Below are 20,308 nucleotides of genomic sequence, written 5' to 3'. Positions count from 1 at the left end.
GGTGGATATGTCCCTTAAAATCAGTACACCTGTTCAGTATCTTCTGGGTAGATATATGAGAGTGCAATTGCTGGGTCACAAGGTAGTTCTATTTTTAGTTTTTTGAGGAACCTCCATACTGTTTTCCAAGAGTGGTTGTACTAGTTTGCATTCCCGCCAGCAGTGCAAAAGGGTTCCTCTTTCTCTGCATCCTTACCAACACCTGTTGTTGCCTGAATTGTTAATTTTAGCCATTCTGACAGGTGTGAGGTGCTATCTCATTGTGGTTTTGATTTGTATTTCCCTGATGATGAGTGATGTGGAGCAGCTTTTCATGCATCTGTTATCTGTCTGGATGTCTTCTTTGGAAAAGTGCCTATTCATATCTTTTGCCCATTTCTTCACTGGATTATTTGTTTTTTGGGTGTAGAGTTTGATAAGTTCTTTATAGATTTTGGATACTAACCCTTTATGTGATATGTCAGTTGCAAATATCTTCTCCCATTCCATTGGTTGCCTTTTAGTTTTGCTGATTGTCTTCTTTGCTGTGCAGAAGTTATTTATGTTGATGAGGTCCCAATCATTCATTTTTGCTTTTATTTCCCTTGCCTCTGGAGATATGCCAAGTAAGAAGTTGCTGCGACCAAGGTCAAAAAGGTTGTTGCCTGTTTTCTCCTCTAGGATTTTGATGGCTTCCTGCCTTACATTCAGGACTTTCATCTACTTTATTTTTGTGTACGGTCTAAGAAAGTGGTCCAGGTTCATTCTTATGTCGCTGTCCAGTTTTCCCATCACCATTTGCTGAAGACACTGTCTTTATTCCATTGGATATTCTTTCCTGCTTTGTCAAAGATTAGCTGGCCATATGATTGTGGGTCCATGTCTGGGTTCTGTATTCTGCTCCGTTAATCTATGCATCTGTTCTTGTGCCAGTACCATACTGTATTGATGCTTACAGCTTTCTAATACAGCTTGAAGTCTGGAATTGTAATGCCTCCAGCTTTGGTTTTCTTTTTCAGGATTTCTTTGGCTATTCGGGCTCTTTTCTGGTTCCACACAAATTTTAGGACTGTTTGTTCTAGCTCTGTGAAGAATGCTGGTATTATTTTGATAGGGATTGCACTGAATATGTAAATTGCTTTGGGAAGTATCGTCACTAACAGTATCTGTTCTTTCAATCCATGAGCATGGAATGTTTTCCCATTATTTTGTGTCTCCTTCAATTTCTTCCATAAGCTTTCTACAGTCTTCAGTATATAGATTTTTCATCTCTTTGGTTAGGTCTATTCCTAGGTATTTTATGGTTTTTGGTGCACTTGTAAAGGGGATCGATTCCTTGATTTCTCTTTCTGCTGTTTTATTATTTGTGTATAGAAATGTGACCAATTTCTTTACAATGAATTTATATCCTGCAACTTTGCTGAATTCATGAATCAGGTCTAGCAGTTTTTGGTGGAGTCTTTTGGGTTTTCCACATAGAGCATCACATCATCTGCGAAGGGTGAAAGTTTGACTTCCTTCTTGCTGATTTGGATGCCTTTTATTTCTTTGCATTGTCTCGTTGTTCATGCTAGGACTTCCAATGCTATGTTGAATAACAGTGGTGAAAGTGGACATCCTTGTTGTGTTCCTGACCTTACAGGGAAAGTTTGAAGTTTTTCTCCATTGAGTATGATATTAGCAGTGAGTTTTTCGTATATGGCCTTTATGATCTTGAGATATGATCCTCTATCCCTAGTGTCTTGAGGGTTTTTATCAAGAAAGGATGCTGCATTTTGTCAAATGTTTTGTCTGCATCTATTGAGAGGATCATGTGGTTCTTATCCTTTCTTTGATTCATGTGATATATCACACTGATTGATTTGCAGATATTGAACCAGCCCTGCCTCCCAGGTATAAATCCCAATTGATCGTGGTGTATAATTTTTTAATGTATTGTTGGATCCGGTTGGCTAGTATCTTGTTGACAATTTTTGCATCCAGGTTCATCAGGGAAATTGGTCTATAGTTCTCCTTTTTAGTGGGGTCTTTGTCTGGTTTTGGAATCAAGGTAATGCTGGCCTTGTAGAAGAAGTGTGAAAGTTTTCCTTCCATTTCTATTTTTTGGAACAGTTTCAAAAGAACAGTTATTAACTCTTCCTTAAATGTTTGGCAGAATTCCCCTGGAAAGCCATCCAGCCCCAGACTTGTTTGTTGGGAGATTTTTGATTACTGATTCAATTTCTTTACTGGTTATGGGTCTGTTCAAATTTTCTAGTTCTTAATGATCTAGTTTTGGTAGTTTATACATTTCTAGGAATTTGTCCATTTCTTCCAAATTGCCCAATTTGTTGGCATATAATTGCTCATAATATTCTCTCATTATTATTTGTATTTCTGCAGTGTTGGTTTGATCTCTCCTCTTTCAATCATGATTTTCTTTATTTGGGTCCTTTCTTTTTTCTTTTTGAGCAATCTGGCTAGGGAGTTATCAATTTTGTTAATTCTTTCAACAAACCACTTCCTGGTTTCATTGATCTGTTCTTTTTTATTTCAATATCGTTGATCTCTGCTCCAATCTTTATTATTTCCCGTCTTCTGCTTTAGGGCTTTATTTGCTGTTCTTCTTCTAGCTCTTTTAGATGTAAGATTAGGTTGTGTATTTGAGACCTTTCTTCCTTCTTTAGGAAGGCCTGGATTACTTCCCTCTTATGACCACCTTTGCCATATCCAAGGTTTTGGGCTGTTGTGTTTTCATTTTCATTGACTTCTATGTACTTTTTAATTTCCTCTTTAATTTCTTGGTTAGCCCATTCATTCTTTAATAGGATGTTCTTTAATCTCCAAGTATTGATGGTCTTTCCAAATTTTTTCTTGTGGTTGATTTCAAGTTTCATAGTGTTATAGTCTGAAAATATACAAGGTAGGATCTTGATCTTTTTGTATCTGTTGAGGGCTCATTTCTGACTCAGTATGTGATCTATTCTGGAGAATGTCCCTTGTGCACTCAAGAAGAACATGTATTCTGCTGCTTTAAGATGAAATGTTCTGAATATATCTGTTAAGTCCATCTGGTCCAGGGTGTCATTCAAAGCCATTGTATCCTTGTTGATTTTCAGTTTAGATGATCTATTGCTATAAATGGGGCGTTGAAGTCCCCAACTATTATGGTATTATCATCTGTTAGTTTATGTTTGTGATTGATTTATATATTTGTGTGCTACCACTTTGGGGGCATAAATGTTTACAACTGTTAGATCTTCTTGGTGGAAAGACCCCTTAATTACAATATAATGCCCTTCTTCATCTCTTGTTACGGTCTTTATTTTAAAATCTAGTTTGTCTGATATAAACATGGCTACTCTGGCTTTCTTTTGATGATCATTAGCATGATAGATGGTTCTCCATCCCCTCACTTTCAATCTGCAGGTGTCTTTAGGTCTAAAATGAGTCTCTTGTAAGCACATATAGATGGATCTTGTATTCTTATCCATTCTGATACCCTATGTCTTTTGATTAAAGTGTTTGGTCCATTAACATTTAGAATAAGTACTGAAAGATACGAAATTAGCACCATTGTGTTGCCTGTTGAGTTGGTATTTCTGATGGTGTTCTCTGGTCCTTTCTAGCCTTTGTTGCTTTTGTTCTTTTTTGTTTTGTCTTTTCTCCAAAGGGCCCCCTTAAAATTTCTTGCAGGGCTTGTTTAGTCATCACAAACTCCTTCAGTTTTTGTCTGGGAAATTCTCTGTCTCCTTCTATTCTGAATGACAGCCTTGATGGATAATTCTTGACTGCATATTTTTTTCTGAATCAGCATGTTAAATACATCCTGCTACTCCTTTTTGGCCTGCCAAGTTTCTGTGGATAGGTCTGCTGCAAACCTGATCTGTCTTCCCATAAAGGTTAAGGGCTCTTTTCCCCCCTTACTGCTTTCATAATTCTTTCCTTGTCTGTGTATTTTGTGAATTTGACAATGATATGCCTTGTTGATGGTTGGTTTTTGTTGAATCCACTGGGAGTTCTCTGTGCTTCTTGGATTTTGAGGTCTGTGTCCTTCCCCAGATTAGGAAAGTTTTCCACTATAATTTGCTCACATAAACCTTCTGCCCCTTTTTCTCTCTCTTAATTTTCTATGATTCCTATGATTTGGATATTATTCCTTTTTAATAAGTCACTGAGTTCTCTAAGTCTTGTATCATGATCTTTTACCTTTGTTTCCCCCTTTTTTTCCTGCTTCATTATTCCCCATAATTTTATCTTCTAAATTGCTGATTCACTGCTCTGCTTCACCCAGCCTGGCCACCGTGGCATTCATTCAAGATTGCATCTCGGTTATAGCATTTTTAATTTCATCCTGAACTAGATTTTATTTCTTCTATCTCCACAGAAAGGGACTCTATGCTTTTCTTCAACCCCAGCTAGTATTCTTATTATTGTGATTCTAAATTCTAGTTCAGATATCTTGCTTATATCTGTGTTAAGACCCTGGCTGTCATTTCTTCTTATTCTTTCTTTTGGGGTAAATTCCTTCAATTTGTCATTTTGGAGGAAAAAAAATATTAAAAAATTAAATTAAAAACAAAACAAAAATCAAATAAAGGAAGACGTATCCTACATGTTTTGCTCTGCTTGTTGAAAGAAGCTTGATAGAATACAAAAAAAGAAGAAAAGGGGAAAAAAAGAAAAAATTTAAAAATTAGAAATAATTATATAATAGAATAAAATGAAGTAGAATTTAAAAAACTAAAAAATAAAGTAGTAAAAATAATATTTTCTTTCTGTATCCAAGAATGAGGAAGAAACAGAAAAAAAGAAAAACAATTAAGCAAAAACAGATGCAAAGAAAATGAACAAATAAATGAACCAGTGAACAGAATGAAACCCAGTTTCCCCTAGAACTGAAACTATGAAGCCCTCTATAATCTGTACACTAAGTGAGTGGAATGACTTGTGCTGGTCTTCTAGAGAATGTGCTTGGAGGGAACAGTTTGGTGGGACTTTGTGTAACGAATCCATTCTCCACTAAGTGGTGCTGCTCAGCTTACTGGAGTGGATCAGTGTGGTGCGCCTGCGGAGAGGTGAAAATGGTTTCTCCAGCTCCCTAGTCTCTGGCACAGGAACTCTGTGCTCTCACTGACCCACAATCAGGCACCCTTCCTTTGTCTCAGGCCTCCATCTAACTTCCCCCTCTACCCTGTCTACATCCAAGCCATCTGCCTGCTAGGCGGCACCTCCCTCCAGAGTTTTATCTCAGATGGGGTTGTGTTTTAAAACCACATGCTTCAGAAACCGCTGGGGCTTGGACCCGTGCTCACTCTCTAGGGGAGGGTCTCACTGAGCAATGGTTGGGTGCCGGCTTGCCCCACAAAACATTCCTGTGATCATGCAGTGTCAGAGGTTCAGAGATTATGGCAAACCACAGCACAGTCAGTGCCAGGTTTCACCTCACTCTGGCATCTTTGTCCCAATACCAAGAAACGTGGCTGCTCTCTGGGGTCCACTGGGACCTTTGCCTGTGGGGAGGTTTATGGCCTCTACCAAATGCACTGCAAGCAGGGAAACTGCCTCTCCCCTTATGGCACACAGACCCCACAGACTCCAATGCCTGCTCCTGGGGATTCTCCCTGCTTCCTCACCAGAGCACCACCAGGCACCGAGCTCCAGAGCTTCAGACTCTGCACTCCACTGTTTGTAGAATCCTGGTGGTACTGAAACTCTCTGCTTTCTTCCTGCCAATGGTTGTGGGGAACAGACTTCTTATTCAGTCCCCTGTGAGTGTTTTCACTCTTTCTCTCTCTCTCTCCAGCTACTGTGGGGGGGGGGGGTGCTTTTCTTGCACAATCCTACACACCACTCCCTCCCCCATTCTCTTTCTCTATCCTCTGTCTGCAAAAACAGCTCCCTACCCTCTGCAGCTTTTCTCTCCCCCAGTTCACCTTTCTGCACTATGTACCTGCCAAGTTCTGTGGCTCAAGTTATGCAGACTGTTGCATTAATCCTCAGATCAATGTCCTAGGTGCCAATGGATTTCTTACTGAATGACCCACAACAATCTAACTCAATATGACCACAGCTGAATTCATCATCCTCCATCCATCTCTGGGCCTCCTTGGTTTTCCATCTTAGTAAATGGCACCACCTAGTTGCTTAAGCCAGAAACCTTCCCTTCCTTCACTTCCTTTACTTCCTTTACTTCACTTCCTACTCCAACATCCAATTTGTCTCTAAACTTAGCTCTAAGCATCTCCCTCAAATGGATCCCTTAGCTTCCATTTCCACATCTACCAACACTAATCCAGGGCCCCTACTGTTGCCATCTCTAGACCTGTCTCTACTCTGCCAGGGTGAGTCTTGAAACATATAATGTATAATGTATCACCTGCTACTCTACTTAAAACCATTTAATGTATTAAGCTAAAATACCTCAGGCCCTTGCCCCCATCTCAAGCTTCTTCTCCCACTCTTCCTGGCTGCTCCAGTGTCATTGGTGTCTCTGGGGATGTCAAATGGGCCACGCCCTCCCTTGCCTACAGGCCCTCAGATATGCCATTCACTCTGCCTGGAATAGGAGTCTCAACCCCAGCTGACTCCAAATAATTCATCAGTCACCAACTAGACATCAGATCCTGCGTCTGCCTTTCTTCAACCATCTATCTAGACTAGCGGTACCCCTGCCACAGAAAGCAGCTCTGGGTGTCAGCAGAAGCAAATTAGAGATGTCTGCAAGAAGAAGGAAACTGAAAGAGTACAGATCCAGGCCCCTTGCCCCACTTTAGTAAGGCAACTTTTTTGTTTCATATACATATAAATGTAAAATTTTATTTGAAAAGGGGGGTTCCCTATAAAACAGTTTAAAAACCACTAGAACAGATCACTTCTAAAGTCTTCCACAGTTCTCAGAGCCTATTTATAAGGTATTATCTTTTGCTTTATAAATGAAAGTAACTCCACAGTAATCCCTCATCGATCACTGGGAAGAGTGGGAAATGCTTACAATCATAGTAAGAATCATCGTTGACCAAGTGCATTTGGCATGGTCAGGTCTTAGAAAAAAATATAGGGTTAGGCAAAAACAATACGAACTGGAATAAAACAATAAACGAAAGTACTAGGAGTATCCTGCTTTCAAAGCAAATCAGATTAACTACATTTACATATTTTCTAGTAGACAACACTGCTGATTCACCTTTTTCAATTATTTAGGGAATGTCACAATTACATGGTAATACTCACTTACAGCATCGTGGCTAAGAAGCAGAAGGGGCTCTAGAGGCAGAATGCCTCTCAGAAATCTCAGAATGCCTCAAAATCTCAGCTCCTCCACTTACCAACTACATGCCCTTGGGAGAATCACTCAAGCTCTCTATGCCTCCAGATTCCCATCATAAAATGAAAAGGATAATACCTACCTGACAGGGCTGTGATGAGGATAAAATGAGATAAAGCATGGAAGAATGGAGAGCACTGTCTGGCACTTAGGACTCAGGAAATGCCCACTATGGGCATATACACACATACGTTCAAGTTATACTAGACAGCCTGAATGTCTTAAGGTATCTGAACCAGCCCTTGCTGGCTTGAAATTTAACATCTTCTGCAATGACATCCTCTTTCATTTTTTTTCCCACTCTTGGCAAAATGCTTATTAAACTACCTGCCTTCTTCATGGTGGTACCAAATTTATCATGGTGCTTAACGGCACACTTTTACACACCTGCTCTTCAATCCATTTATTGGAAAGTAAAGCATAGCTCTTCCCTCTCTGCACCAACGCCATAGACTTGGTCACATCCTCTAAGGGAAGGGGAAGCATTAATTACTTTTGTATGTGACCTGAAATGAACTTTTGTTACAGAAGTCTCATATTGTAAACTTTTATTATACAACTATGAAACAGCCTTAGCTAAAGACCAGTGTTGACAAAACCAGGAGTGGCAAGGAACCACCATACTGTGAGACGTTACGAAAGAAACGTTCTCTGAGTACCAGGATTTTCCTTAGTACAATCGGACACAGAAGTAAATGCCAGACAAGTAGTAATGTTATCGGACGAACTTTTTTCTGTTTTTACTTCCTCCTCTCTAGCAAAGATTCTTTTATAATAACTTAAAGTCATATGACAAGGGAAATAATAACTAATCTTTGAATAGTTTGCCTACAACCCTCCATCACATACAGAATATACACACTGAAAATTCCCACACACAAAAATGAATATTGTTCTGTATTAACAGCCCACTATCTCTTGTCAGCTATGTCACCTACTTCCTCAGTTTCATTCATTATTCTTTCAGTGCCACCAATCAGGCCTGGGTCAACAATGAAATGCTCCAAGGTAATTTTTTAATTACTGGTTAGAAGAACTCCAACTCCAGCCGAGAGCAAGCTATCACTCCACAGCTAAACACAGGGACAAAGACTAACAGGTCAAAATGAACACAAAGCCTGGAAATGTAACAAGATAACATTCTTTCAGGCCAAGGAAACCTCAGTTTCAATTAACCTCCATTCTTTAAATCATTTTTTATAGGCTTCTTTCCTTAAGTGGCATGATTCTAATAACTTACCGGTCAGCAGCTTCCACGTCAAAACAAAACCTTCTGTCAATGGAGTCAGTATGCCTCTTGGTACATTCTTTCAAAAAGAACACTTCTCCATCCCCCTGAAAATAATCATTTTTAACATTCTCAAAAATACAATATAAACATAAACATATTGAAGAATCCTATATTGGGGTCGGAGGGGGCACAAGTTTCAAGATTTTAAGTCCATTTATCCTGTTCTCTTTCAAACGAGTTTAAACTATATGTATAATCTTAATTTTCATCATCCTCTTTTCCTTAAGGTTTTCTAGATCTTTCTCTGATTACAGTAACACTAAACCAGACCTCATGAGCACTGATTTTAAAGGGCAGATTAACAATATGGTTTCCAAATGCTAGAATATTTGCTATTCTCTTACTGCACTTTTTAAAAGAATAATTTGTTTTTAATTCGCATTATGTTACACTGTATGAAACAGTCAATACGTGACCATTTTTGACCTACAAAAACTTCAATTCCATATGAATCTACCTAAAAAGCATAATGTATCAAAGGGCCCTAGATCAGCTACTGTGATCATCAAAAGCTAGACCACTCAATATAGGTTTTTTTCCTTAGTGAATCACCCTGAATTTATCTTTACTTAATTTATTTTAATACAGTACTATTTTACCTCACTAAACCATCCAAGGGAGATAGAGGCAATGCAGGAACATGGGTTCTGAGTAAAAACTGTTAAGAACTCTGAGTATATACTTCTAGACTATTCTGACATTTTCTAAAATACAAGAATCTCCAAATAATACTAAACAAACATTCAAATATACCAATATTTTAAATATTAACAGTCATTATATTCTAAAAGTATTTTTTATTATTTGGTGGTTTAGCAGAAAGGCATCTCTTATCTTAGCATTTGAGTTAGTCCTGACTCGTGACTAACACTCAACCCTCATGCTTAATCTTTTTTTTTTTAATTTTTTTTTTAATGCTTATTTATTTTTGAGACAGAGAGAGACAGAGCATGAATGGGGGAGGTGCAGAGAGAGAGGGAGACACAGAATCGGAAGCAGGCTCCAGGCTCTGAGCCATCAGCCCAGAGCCTGACGCGGGGCTCGAACTCACGAACCGTGAGATCGTGACCTGAGCTGAAGTCGGACACTCAACCGACTGAGCCACCCAGGCGCCCCGTCCTCATGCTCAATCTTAACCCCATCAGCCTTTTTCGAGTGATATCCTGGGGGCACCTAGGTGGCTAAGTCGGTTAAGCGCCCAACTTCAGGTCAGGTCATAATCTCGCAGTTCATGAATTCGAGCCCAGCATCGGGCTCTGTGCTGACAACTCAGAGCCTGGAGCCTGTTTCAGATTCTGTGTCTCTCCCCCTCTCTCTCTCTCTGTCCCTCCTCTGCTCACACTCTGTCTCTCTCTCTCTCTCTCTCTCTCTCTTTCGCTCTCTGAAAAATAAACAAACATAATAGAAATTTAAAAAAAAAAAAAAAAAAAAAAAAAGAATGATATCCTCACAGAGTCCCTGGGTAACTTACTCAGTTAAGCTAAATCTGACTCTTGATTTTGGCTCAGGTCATTATCTCATGGTTGGTAAGTCTGAATCCTGTGTCAGGCTCAGCACTGACAACACGGAGTCTGCTTCAGAGTCTTGGGATCCTCTCTCTCTCTCTCTCTCTCTCTCTCTCTCTCTCTCTCTCTCTCTGCCCTTCCCTTGTTTGCAAGCATGCACTCTCGCTCTCTCAAAAATAAATAAACATTAGAAAAAAAAAAAAAAAAAAAGGGTGATATCCTGACTTCCTCCTCTTCTCCACGGCCCTGATTTTCCATGTTTATTACATAACTATGTTTATATTATAAGCTGCTTTAAACATTTTTCAGGAAGATGCAAAGTATACGTAAATAGAAGTGAACCTGGGTTAATTCTGTATTCACCAAAGCAAAATCATACCCATCCACCCAGTAAGCAATGAGTTCACCTTTTTTTTTTTTTTTAACGTGTTACCAATTACATTCAATACTGGTGGAAGAGCTTTGTCTCCACACTATAGATTATTGCTATGAGTTGCAGTTTCTATTTAAAACCCAAATAATGATCATCATTTTTACACAGCAAACTCCTAAGGTTTTCTTGCTATCACGTGTTGTTTTGCTACTTATTTCTGTGGGAAATAAATGGGAACTGCCTAAGTGAGAACTTTGTACATCTAAATGGAAAACAATATGATTCATTATAGATTACCTACTGTATAATGTTTTCAGGCTGTGAATACATGTGCGCACATCCGATCTGTGTGAACACTGACCTGACAGAACACTGAGTCGTGAAAGCTTCTCGTAGGTGTTCACTACATCCTCTAATAATACTGGACATAAAAGGATTCTAGTCCTGACCATAAAAACCCACACATACAATTCAAAAACCACAAGGGCTGTTATTTATTGGCCTATTTCATTTAGGAACAAAAGAAAACAAAGATCTGAATCCTAAAAACAAGATACAGTATATTTACCATTAATGAATATATACACCATTAAAATGTCAGCCTCAAAAAACTACCTGTCACACAGAATACAAAAATACATAATCAAATACTTACAAGCTTTCCCCCAGATCTGTGCTCAAATGGGATTATGTTAAACTTCTTGGCTGCTTTCCGATACATGCAGTAGTGTTTGACCCAACTGGAACCGAATGGAGCAGGCCCTTCAATAAGAAATAGATCTTTAAATTTTTCCTCATAAATAAGCAGATACACAGAGTGCCAAACGCATTACTATAGAGGAAAAAAAAAAAAAAAAAAGCAGCAACTAACACAGCTCAAGGAAACAAACCAGCAACGATGTGGATTCCAATTAAAAAAAAAAAAAAAAAAAAGGAGGGAAAATAAGCCTGAGAGAGATCATTTGAGAGAAAATGCAATACTTTTTAGCAACAGAGCAATGAGTCAAAGACATACTTCTCAGTTTGCCACACCATTATCTCACACCTAAAAATGTCTTAATTGTGAACTATACTTTTTGTTTATTTCTAGGTATTAAGAGTTCACAAGGGTTTCAACAATTCCATTCAATGTATGTGATAGTTCTGGATTTGGTTCTGGCCTCTCAATATGATACAATCACAGAATCTAGCATCTCAGGAGTTCTGAGTCCACTCTAGCACCCTAGTAGGTAGCTGCCCTTACTAATGATGCTTTGTAAAGGTAAGCTTTAAAATGAAAAATGAAAAATGAAGAATGGAGAGGTGCTATCTACATCTGACCAGAACATTCTCAGAACCACTCTTTACCTCTTGTAGAGTCGATATTATCACCATCAGAGCTCTTAGAAGACAGTGGTCTACATAAGGAGTACCTAGCAATCTTGAGTTTCACATGCCAATAAAAGTACAATTATAACACAAGTTAGGTCACCCAGAGGTTGACCATTTTGTCTTTTACCAAGTAAAGACATTAAAAAAAAAAAAAAAAAAAAAAGCAAGTAACAGGGCTCTTGGGTGGCTCAGTCAGTTAAGCATCTGACTCTTGATTTTGGCTCAGGTCATGAACTCATTGAGCCCCACATCAGGCTCAGTACGGAGCCTGCTGGGGATTCTCTCTCTTCCTCTCTCTCTCTGCTCCTCCCTTGCTCTCGTGCTCACTCACATGCATGCGATCATTCTCTCTCTCTCTCTCTCTCTCTCTCTCTCTCTCTGTCAAAATAAATAAACTTTAAAAAAGTAAGGGGAAGGGGGAAAAAGTTACAAACAGAGAGGGAGGGAAGCAAACCATAAGAGACTCTTAAATACAGAAAACTGAGGGTTGATAGGGGGTGGGGGAGAGGGGAAAGTGGGTGATGGGCACTGAGGAGGGTACTTGTTGGGATGAGCACTGGGTGCTATATGGAAACCAATATGACAATAAATTATATTAAAAAAATAAAAAGCAAGTAACTTGTTTGTCACCATAATTTCATCTACAAACAAGTAAACTTTCTACATCTAAAAATCAAGAAGGACAAGCTTAGGAGGGGAAAAGGGACTCATTCAAAAGGAATCCACCAAGCTTTAGGAAAAACTGACCACATTGTCTTGGGGACAGTAGAGGGTTGAAAGGGGTTACCAGACCACAGTAATCCCACCTCAGACCATCATGAGTGCAAAAACCACAATTCAGGAACCACTGGGGTGTGTGTGTGTGTGTGTGTGTGTTAGGAATAGCTAGCTTGGTATCCTATTCTATGGTTCAAAACATATTTTGCAGGTATTTCATTCCTAAGAAAAAAATGTTGAGGGAGGATGGCGTATTATCTTTTTAATTAAAAAAAAAAAAAAATTTAAGCTTAGACCAAATGCCCAAGAAATGACAAAGCCTAACCTCAAATCCGAGTCTCTGGCCCCACATAACAAGGTCTCCCCACTAATTAAGCCAGCATCCTTTCCTGACTCCCATCTGACCCAAGCATATAGGCTTTTCACACCGTCCATGGTCCAGATAATATACTAGAGAGCACAACACAGACAGACAACGCCAGCATTCAGACTTGTATGATCTAAAGAACATTATTTACCTCTCTATTTTCTCAATGGTATTTTCATTCTCTCAATGGTAAATGGGGCAATAATAGCCCCATACACTTCATAGGATTTTTTAGTGGACTAAGTGAGGTGTATAACAAGCTTAGCACAGTGCCTGGCACACAGTTAACAAGAGGAGAATTTTGCCACTGTTGTTTTCATTCTGTTTTTCCAACTAGTTTCAGCCCAATTCCTCTCAAAGCCAGTTAAGCTGAGCAACAGTTACGAATCTAAAAATTAAAGTTTCCTGTGATTTTCACTTGGGCATATAATACAAAAATTCTATCCTTCTGTCTCTACCCTACATGTTAATTTAGTCCTTTCAAATTCATTGAACAAACAGATTAAAAAGCTGAAGTGTCAGAAAAATAGAGTTCTGCTCACCATGTAACTCCTCTTCATGAGACGTGAAGAGTATGGAGGTCCAGATTACATAAGGACAGAGAGAAAAAGAACAACCACTCTGCCGACTACATATGCATTAGCTTCAACTTGAAGCACAGATATCCCATAGCTAGCCCACGAGTATGCCCTCCTACTACAGTGGTCAGTTTGAAAGTCCTGTAAATCAGCCATGCTCAGTGAAAATTGTTAAGTACTCTGACGGCGGTCAAGGGTGGGGAGGCAGGAAGAGAGCAAATACAGAAACCTTTTCACATTCTCCTCCTTTCTACCACATAGTACTTGGGTTCTACAGTTGAAGAAGTAAAGTTTAAGAGCTGAACAGTTAAAATAAGACCAAACTGTCAAAAGTTTTAAAGAATTTTTAGGTGCCTTAATTTTCAAAATAAGGACACTCTATGCACTGCATATTCACTGAGAGCAACAATACTAAAAATGCAGTGAGATAAGTTAGGATGCCACCTAGGAATATTTTGTATAGCCATCTGCAATCACCCTGATAATTTTAGCAAGAACAAATGATCTCAGATTGGTGTGGAAAGCAATGACGTGAAGGAATAGGAAGAATATGTCCCTCTTGACTTTAACATGGAAAAGGAGTTGTGGGAGGAGGAGGGTGTGCATATGTATATGAATGTGCCTATGTGTATGCGTAGGTGAGAAGGACGGGGGTGAAGGGAAAGGAGGAAAAAGATAATACCACGCCTTGCTTTCAGCCTTACACCATGTTCCAGCATCCTCACAAGCGTTAGCAAAGTATGGTACAGAATTTGGGGGTGCAGCTAGAAAACAGGGTGCATCTTGAGTTCTTCATTTCAGGGTCCCCTCCCCAGAGCAGAAATGTGCTTTCCCCCCAAATATAAAATATACCTTCTAGGACAGGAGGGGGCAGAGGAAGTGGTAGGAATAATTATTCCAAAAATCGAGTAATTACAGTAAGAGTTTTAAAATAATTTTCATCAGTCATTCATCATTGCTCGGGGTCCTCTTACTTTTTTCCTGTACATACAGGTAGCCTTCTGCTGTGAACTGACTTGCTCGTTTGTGGTCCTTGGGATTCTGTCTGATTTTGTTCATAAGTTCTTCCACTTCTGACCTTGTTCCTTCAAAACGATTCCGCGTCTGAAATAGATAAAATATATATATACATAGGTTTTCAGTTTTCATGTGTTTTGGATGTACATCTTTAAGCCTCTGGATAACTATAATTAAATTTGTAGGATTTTTCTATAAACTTCTCAAGGTATACCCATCCTTTCCAGTGTGTCTCTTTAAGATTGTCATTCAAAGAAAAATATTACTGGTAAAATAGCTAATAGGAGTCTAATAAGCCAAGTAGGGATTACTTTCGAAGCTTTCTAACACCAAGAATAATTGTGTTATTCAACGTAAGGATTCCTACCTCCATGTCTCACAATATTACTAAATCTGAGATTTAAAAAAAATAGGTCATAAAATATATTGGAAGTCTTTCCTTTGCACAATCAACCTGACTCTTTGTTATTATACCAGCAATATTAAGTACTCAGAATCTGAAAAACTTAATTCTGCTCTGCAAACTAATAAATATGAGGTCATCTTCTCCAGGTCATGGCAACTGCAGTTGAAATGATATTTCTTCTCAGATAAAGGAAGGGGGGTGGAATTTCATGTACAAATAATGTCTTTGCTATCTGAAGAGACAAATCACATTTCTGAAACCCAGGAGACTCAGCATGCCAATATCTCTGTCAAACGGCTACCCTGAAAACGTATATGCAAGGTGAAGTGACAAAATTACCAAGGCAAGCATGATGAGTCAGCACCACCAAGTTTCTGGACATTTCTTTCATCCACACTCTAAAATAATTGTATTAACACCAAAAAACTGCTGATGTGAAACTGTGGACAAGCGGAGATAAAAAAATTTTATTGAAATTCCTCCCCTCTCCTCCCTACAAGGAAAGAGGTTACCGACGGTCCTAGAATAGAAAAATGGTAGAATGGTACACATTCTTTAGGAGAAGAGGAGTCTGATAAATGCAGACTGCAAAGGGGAAAACTTATCTTCAGAAGCTTATTTTAAAAAAACAAGCTGAGAGTTAAAAAAATAAACTTTATGTGCTAGAACAAAACGCAGGATTGCAGGGAGGGTGGAACTCATTTGTTAATGCCAGTTCTCTCTTCCCTTCCTGTTTCTCAAGCCTCCAGGATTTCTTGTCCCCATTTTAATACTCATCTTACCCTGATTTTATTTATTTGCCTCCTTTGTCACTTTGCTTAGTGACAACTCCCAACGCTCACTTCTTTCTGAAGGTACATCTGTGTGTAGAATATTTATACACATAAATACCTCTGAGATATTGGGGGTTTGGTTCCAGGCCACCGCAATAAAGCAAATGTAGCAATAAAGCAAGTCACATGAATTTTTAGGTTTCCTGGTGTATACAAAAGTTCTGTTTACACTATGCTGTAGTCTATTAAGTGTGCAATAGAATTATGTCTTTAAAATGTACATATTTTAAATAAAAACCACTTTATTGCTAAAAGAAGATGCTAACCATCTTCTGAGCTTTCAGTGAGTCAATCATTTTGCTGGTGGAGGGTCTTGCTTTGATGTTGACGCCTGCTGACTGATGAGGATGGTGGTTGCTGAAGGTTGGGGTGACTGTGGCAATTTCTTGAAGTAAGACAACAACAATATATGCCACATCAAATGACTCTTCCTTTCATGAAAAATCTCCCTGCAGCATGCAGTGCTGTTTGGTACCATTTCACCCACGACAGTGCTTCTTTCAAAATTGGACTCAATCCTCTCAAACCCTGCTGCTGCTTTATCAGCTAAAGTTATGGAATATTCTAACTTCTTTGTTGTCATTTTAGCAAATCTTCATAGCAGCTTCACCAGGATAGATTCCATATCAAGAAACCATTTTCTTTATTCATACATAAAAAGCAACTTCTCTGTTAAAGTTTTATCATGAGACTGAAGCAATTCAATCCCACCTTCAGGCTGTATCTACTTCTAATTCTAGTTCTCTCACTATTTCTGCCACATCCGCAGTTACTTCCTCCATTGAAGTCCTGAACCCCTCAAAGTCATCCATAAGAGTTGAAATCAGCTTCTTCCAAACTCCTGCTTATATTGGTATTTTGACCTCTTCCCATGAATCACAAATGTTCTTAATGGCATCTAGGTCTCAACAGAGGACTTAAAACACTCAGTAAATTATGCTGTAAATAAATGTGCTGCATCTGGCTTTGTTGTTCCGTTTACAGAGCACAGGTAAGACTAGAATTAGCCTAATTCTTAAGGGCCCTAGGATTTTCAGAATGGTCAATGAGCACTGGCTTCAACTTAGTCACCAGCTATATTAGCCTCTAACAAGAGAGTCAGCCTGTCCTTTGAAGCCAGGCATCATCTGCGTTGAAAATCTGCTGTATCATGAGGCCACCTTCATGAATTATCTCAGCTGGACCTTCTGGATAGCTTGCTGCAGCTTCTCCAGCAGCACTTGCTACTTCATGTTGCACTTTTCTCTTATAGAAGCAGCTTCTTCCCATAAACTTCGCAAACCGACTTCTGCTAGCTTCTGACTTTTCTTCTGCAGCTTTTTCACTTCTCTCACGCTTCATGGAATTGAAGAGAGTTAGGGCCTTGCTCTAGATTAGTCTTTGGCTTAAGGGAATGTTGTAGCCAGTTTGAGCTCCTGTCCAAACCACTGAAATTTCCTCTGTATCAGCATTAAGACTGTTTCACCTTTTTTTTCCTCAATAGGCTTCACACCCAGCACAGAGCTGACAGCAGGGCCTGAACTCATGACCCTGAGATCAAGACCTGAGCTGAGATCCAGTCAGATGCTTAACCAACTGAGCCACCCAGGCACCCCAAGACTGTTTCACTTTCGTATTATTCATGTGTTCAGTGGAGCAGCACCTTTAATTTTCTTCAAGAAAGCTTCCTTTGCGCTCACAACTTGGCTGTTTGGCACAAGAGGCATAGCTTTCAGCCCCTGTGGGCTTTTGACATGTCTTCCTCACTAAACTTAAACATTTCTAGCTTTTGCTTTAATGTGTGATTCTTCCTTTCACTTGAACACTTAGAAGCTATTATAGAGTTATTCACTGACCCAATCTCAATACTGCTGTGTCTTAGGGAATAGGGAGGCCTGAGGCGAGGGAGAAAGATGGGGGTGCAGGACAGTCGGTCAGTGGAGCAGTCAGAACACACAACATTCAAGTTCGCTATCATATACAGGCACAATCTGTGGCACCCCAAAACAATTATGACAGTGACATCAAAGACCACTGATCACAGATCAGCATCACAAATGTAATGATAATGAAAAAGTATCAAATATCACAAGAATTTCCAAAACCTGAGACAGAGACACCAAGTAAGCAACTGCTATTGTAAAAATAGCACCAGTAGACTTGGGGGACATAGGTTGCCACAAACCTTCAATTTGTAACAAATGCAGTATCTGTGAAGCTCCAAAAGGCAAAGCACAATAGAACAAGGTATGCCTGTACATAGATACACACATATATAGACATGTGCATGCCATGTATGCACAGATGCCAGCAAGGACACACACATGCACACACGTATATTCCTATTTATGTCATGACTTGTATCCAATACTCTCATTAATTATATTAATGCCCAAATTTCCTACATTTGACCAGCAGAGGCCCCTTCTACCTGACCCCTGTACCTTTTGGTATGTCTTCTTGAGTGATCCCCTACTTTCTAGTTCAAAAAGGAGTCCTGGGTCCATCTTATACTTTTCTCTGTCCCAGTCCTAAAATCAGTCATATCCCCCAAAGAAGCCCTTATTCCTTTCACTGGAGTGTAGTATTTAGAAACCAAAATCTGAACACAGTGGGCTCACAGCTAAGAGGTTGTCACTGCTTCTGGGTCTTCTTGGCAGATAGAAAAACTATACGGATGTGTGTGTGGGGTGTGTGTGTGTGTGTGTGTGTGTGTATGTACACATACATACGTGTTTTTACACACATACACCTGTCATTTCTATATGTCTCTATATTGGAAAAACCCACATGTTCATACCAGTAAATTTAATTCCAATCCAATACTTCCAGTCTCTTTCTAGCCTATCCCTTCCCAATTTTGTATATTTCTTTTCAGATAGTGAGAAATCTAGTTCCCATTACTCTCAATCTATTTACTTATTTGCTCAATTAATACATTTGCTCAATGCAACCAATCTCTACTCCAGCCACCTCTTTTTCAGGCTGCCTCTACACCCTCCCCCCTCCCACTATACCATCACCCCGACTTTCCCTGCTGCAGGGCTCTCCATGGAGTACTCCCTGCCCTCATCGTCCTACTCCCTCAGATGCTTATGACTGTGCACTGCAAAGGGAGGGAAAGGATTTTACCATTTTAAGTAAATTATGAATGGTAGTTAAAATTGTATTTTTTAAAACTTTGAAAATAAATAATATAGGGTCATAGCCATAAATAATAGAATGGCTAGAACCCAGTAATCTCCAATTCTAAATTCTGGTGTCTATTAAAAGATATCATCAAATAATAACGTTAGGCTGTAAATTCTACAGTAAGTGACGATGACAGTGTTTACACTGTGACTGGCACTAGTGAAAGCACTTTTTGGTGTTTTATTTACTTTCTTTAAGTTTATTTATTATTTGAGAGAGAGAGAGGGAGGAAGGGCAAGAGAGAGAGGAAAAGAGAGAATGCCAAGCAGGCTCCACGCTGTCAGTGTGGAGCCAGATGCAGAACTCAATCTCACAACTGCAAGATAATGACCTGAGCTAATCTAAGAGTCGGACACTTAACCGACTGAGCCATCCAGACGCCCTACTTTTGGTGTTTTAATCCTCAAAATAACCTCTAAGTTAGGCTAGTGCTATCCATTGTCAGCAATATACCACTGTATTATTTCCTTTCCTTGCATGCTTTGCTAAATAAATTTCTAAATAAACCAGTCTTAAATAAAGTCTTCTAAATTAAACACTTTATTATATCACCTATTTGGGAGAACAATTTGGGGACTAAGCTGGAATTCAGACCCATCTGAGGATGTCTGGAAAACCGGTGAGTCAAGATTAGCACAGGTTCAGTCCCATATTAAGGGGAGAAGGAGCTTTTCACAGTGTTATACCCAGAAATAAAGCTTTCAAAGCAGAGGCAAAGGCTGACTACAAGTACCGATAGCCATTTTAAGTTTTCCCATCCTAGCCCCATGACCTCACTCAGAGAAGAAAAGAAGGCAAGGCAGAACTAAAAATATGAAGGGGCACCTGGATGGCTCAGTTAGTTATCTGACTCTTGGTTTCAGCTCAGGTCATGATCCCAGGGTTGTGGGACTGAGTCCCACATCAGGCTCCACACTGATCATGGAGCCTCTTTCTTTCTCTTCTTTCTGTCTCTCTCTCTCTCTCGGTGCCTGGGTGGTTCAGTGGGTTGAGCAGCCAACTCTTGATTTCAGCTCAGGTCAGGATCTTATGGATCGTGAGTCTGAGCCCCAAGTCAGGCTCTGCACTACCAGTGAAGAGCCTGCTTGGAATTTTCTCTCCCTCCTTCTCTGCCCCTCCAGCATGCTCTCTCTCTCTAAGTAAATAAATTTTTTTAAAAAAGATTATCTCTCTCTCTTTCCCTCTGCCCCTCTGGCTTGCATATTCTCTGTCTCTTTAAAATAAAATAAAAATTATGAAGAAGCTTTCATGAAGTAGTTGTAAAACATCAGGGTGGACCCCATGAAGCCCTGCTTTAGTAACTTTGCAAAAGAACATAACATAAAGGGGTAAGTTCCTACCTACACACACACACACACACACACACACACATACACACCCTCACTGTAATTCTC

General features: G+C 39.4%; 1 protein-coding gene across 5 annotated transcripts in view; it reads right to left on the bottom strand.

The window, feature by feature from the left end:
• The window catches only part of ARHGAP10 (Rho GTPase activating protein 10), a 321,446-nt gene that overhangs the window by 175,418 nt on the left and 125,720 nt on the right, over nucleotides 1-20,308 (bottom strand). For all 5 annotated transcript variants that reach the window (XM_060655658.3, XM_060655661.3, XM_060655662.3 and 2 more), the window contains 3 exons: nucleotides 14,462-14,591; nucleotides 11,110-11,216; nucleotides 8,526-8,620 (listed from right to left, as the gene is read on the bottom strand). In XM_060655658.3, coding sequence (XP_060511641.2) covers nucleotides 8,526-8,620; nucleotides 11,110-11,216; nucleotides 14,462-14,591 — 332 coding nt within the window. The remainder of the gene's footprint in view (nucleotides 1-8,525; nucleotides 8,621-11,109; nucleotides 11,217-14,461; nucleotides 14,592-20,308) is intronic.

This window comes from Panthera onca, chromosome B1 (genome assembly GCF_046562875.1).
Source record: "Panthera onca isolate mPanOnc1 chromosome B1, mPanOnc1 haplotype 2, whole genome shotgun sequence".
Taxonomy (NCBI): Eukaryota; Metazoa; Chordata; class Mammalia; order Carnivora; family Felidae; genus Panthera; species Panthera onca.
This window is presented reverse-complemented; position numbering and strand designations above follow the sequence as displayed.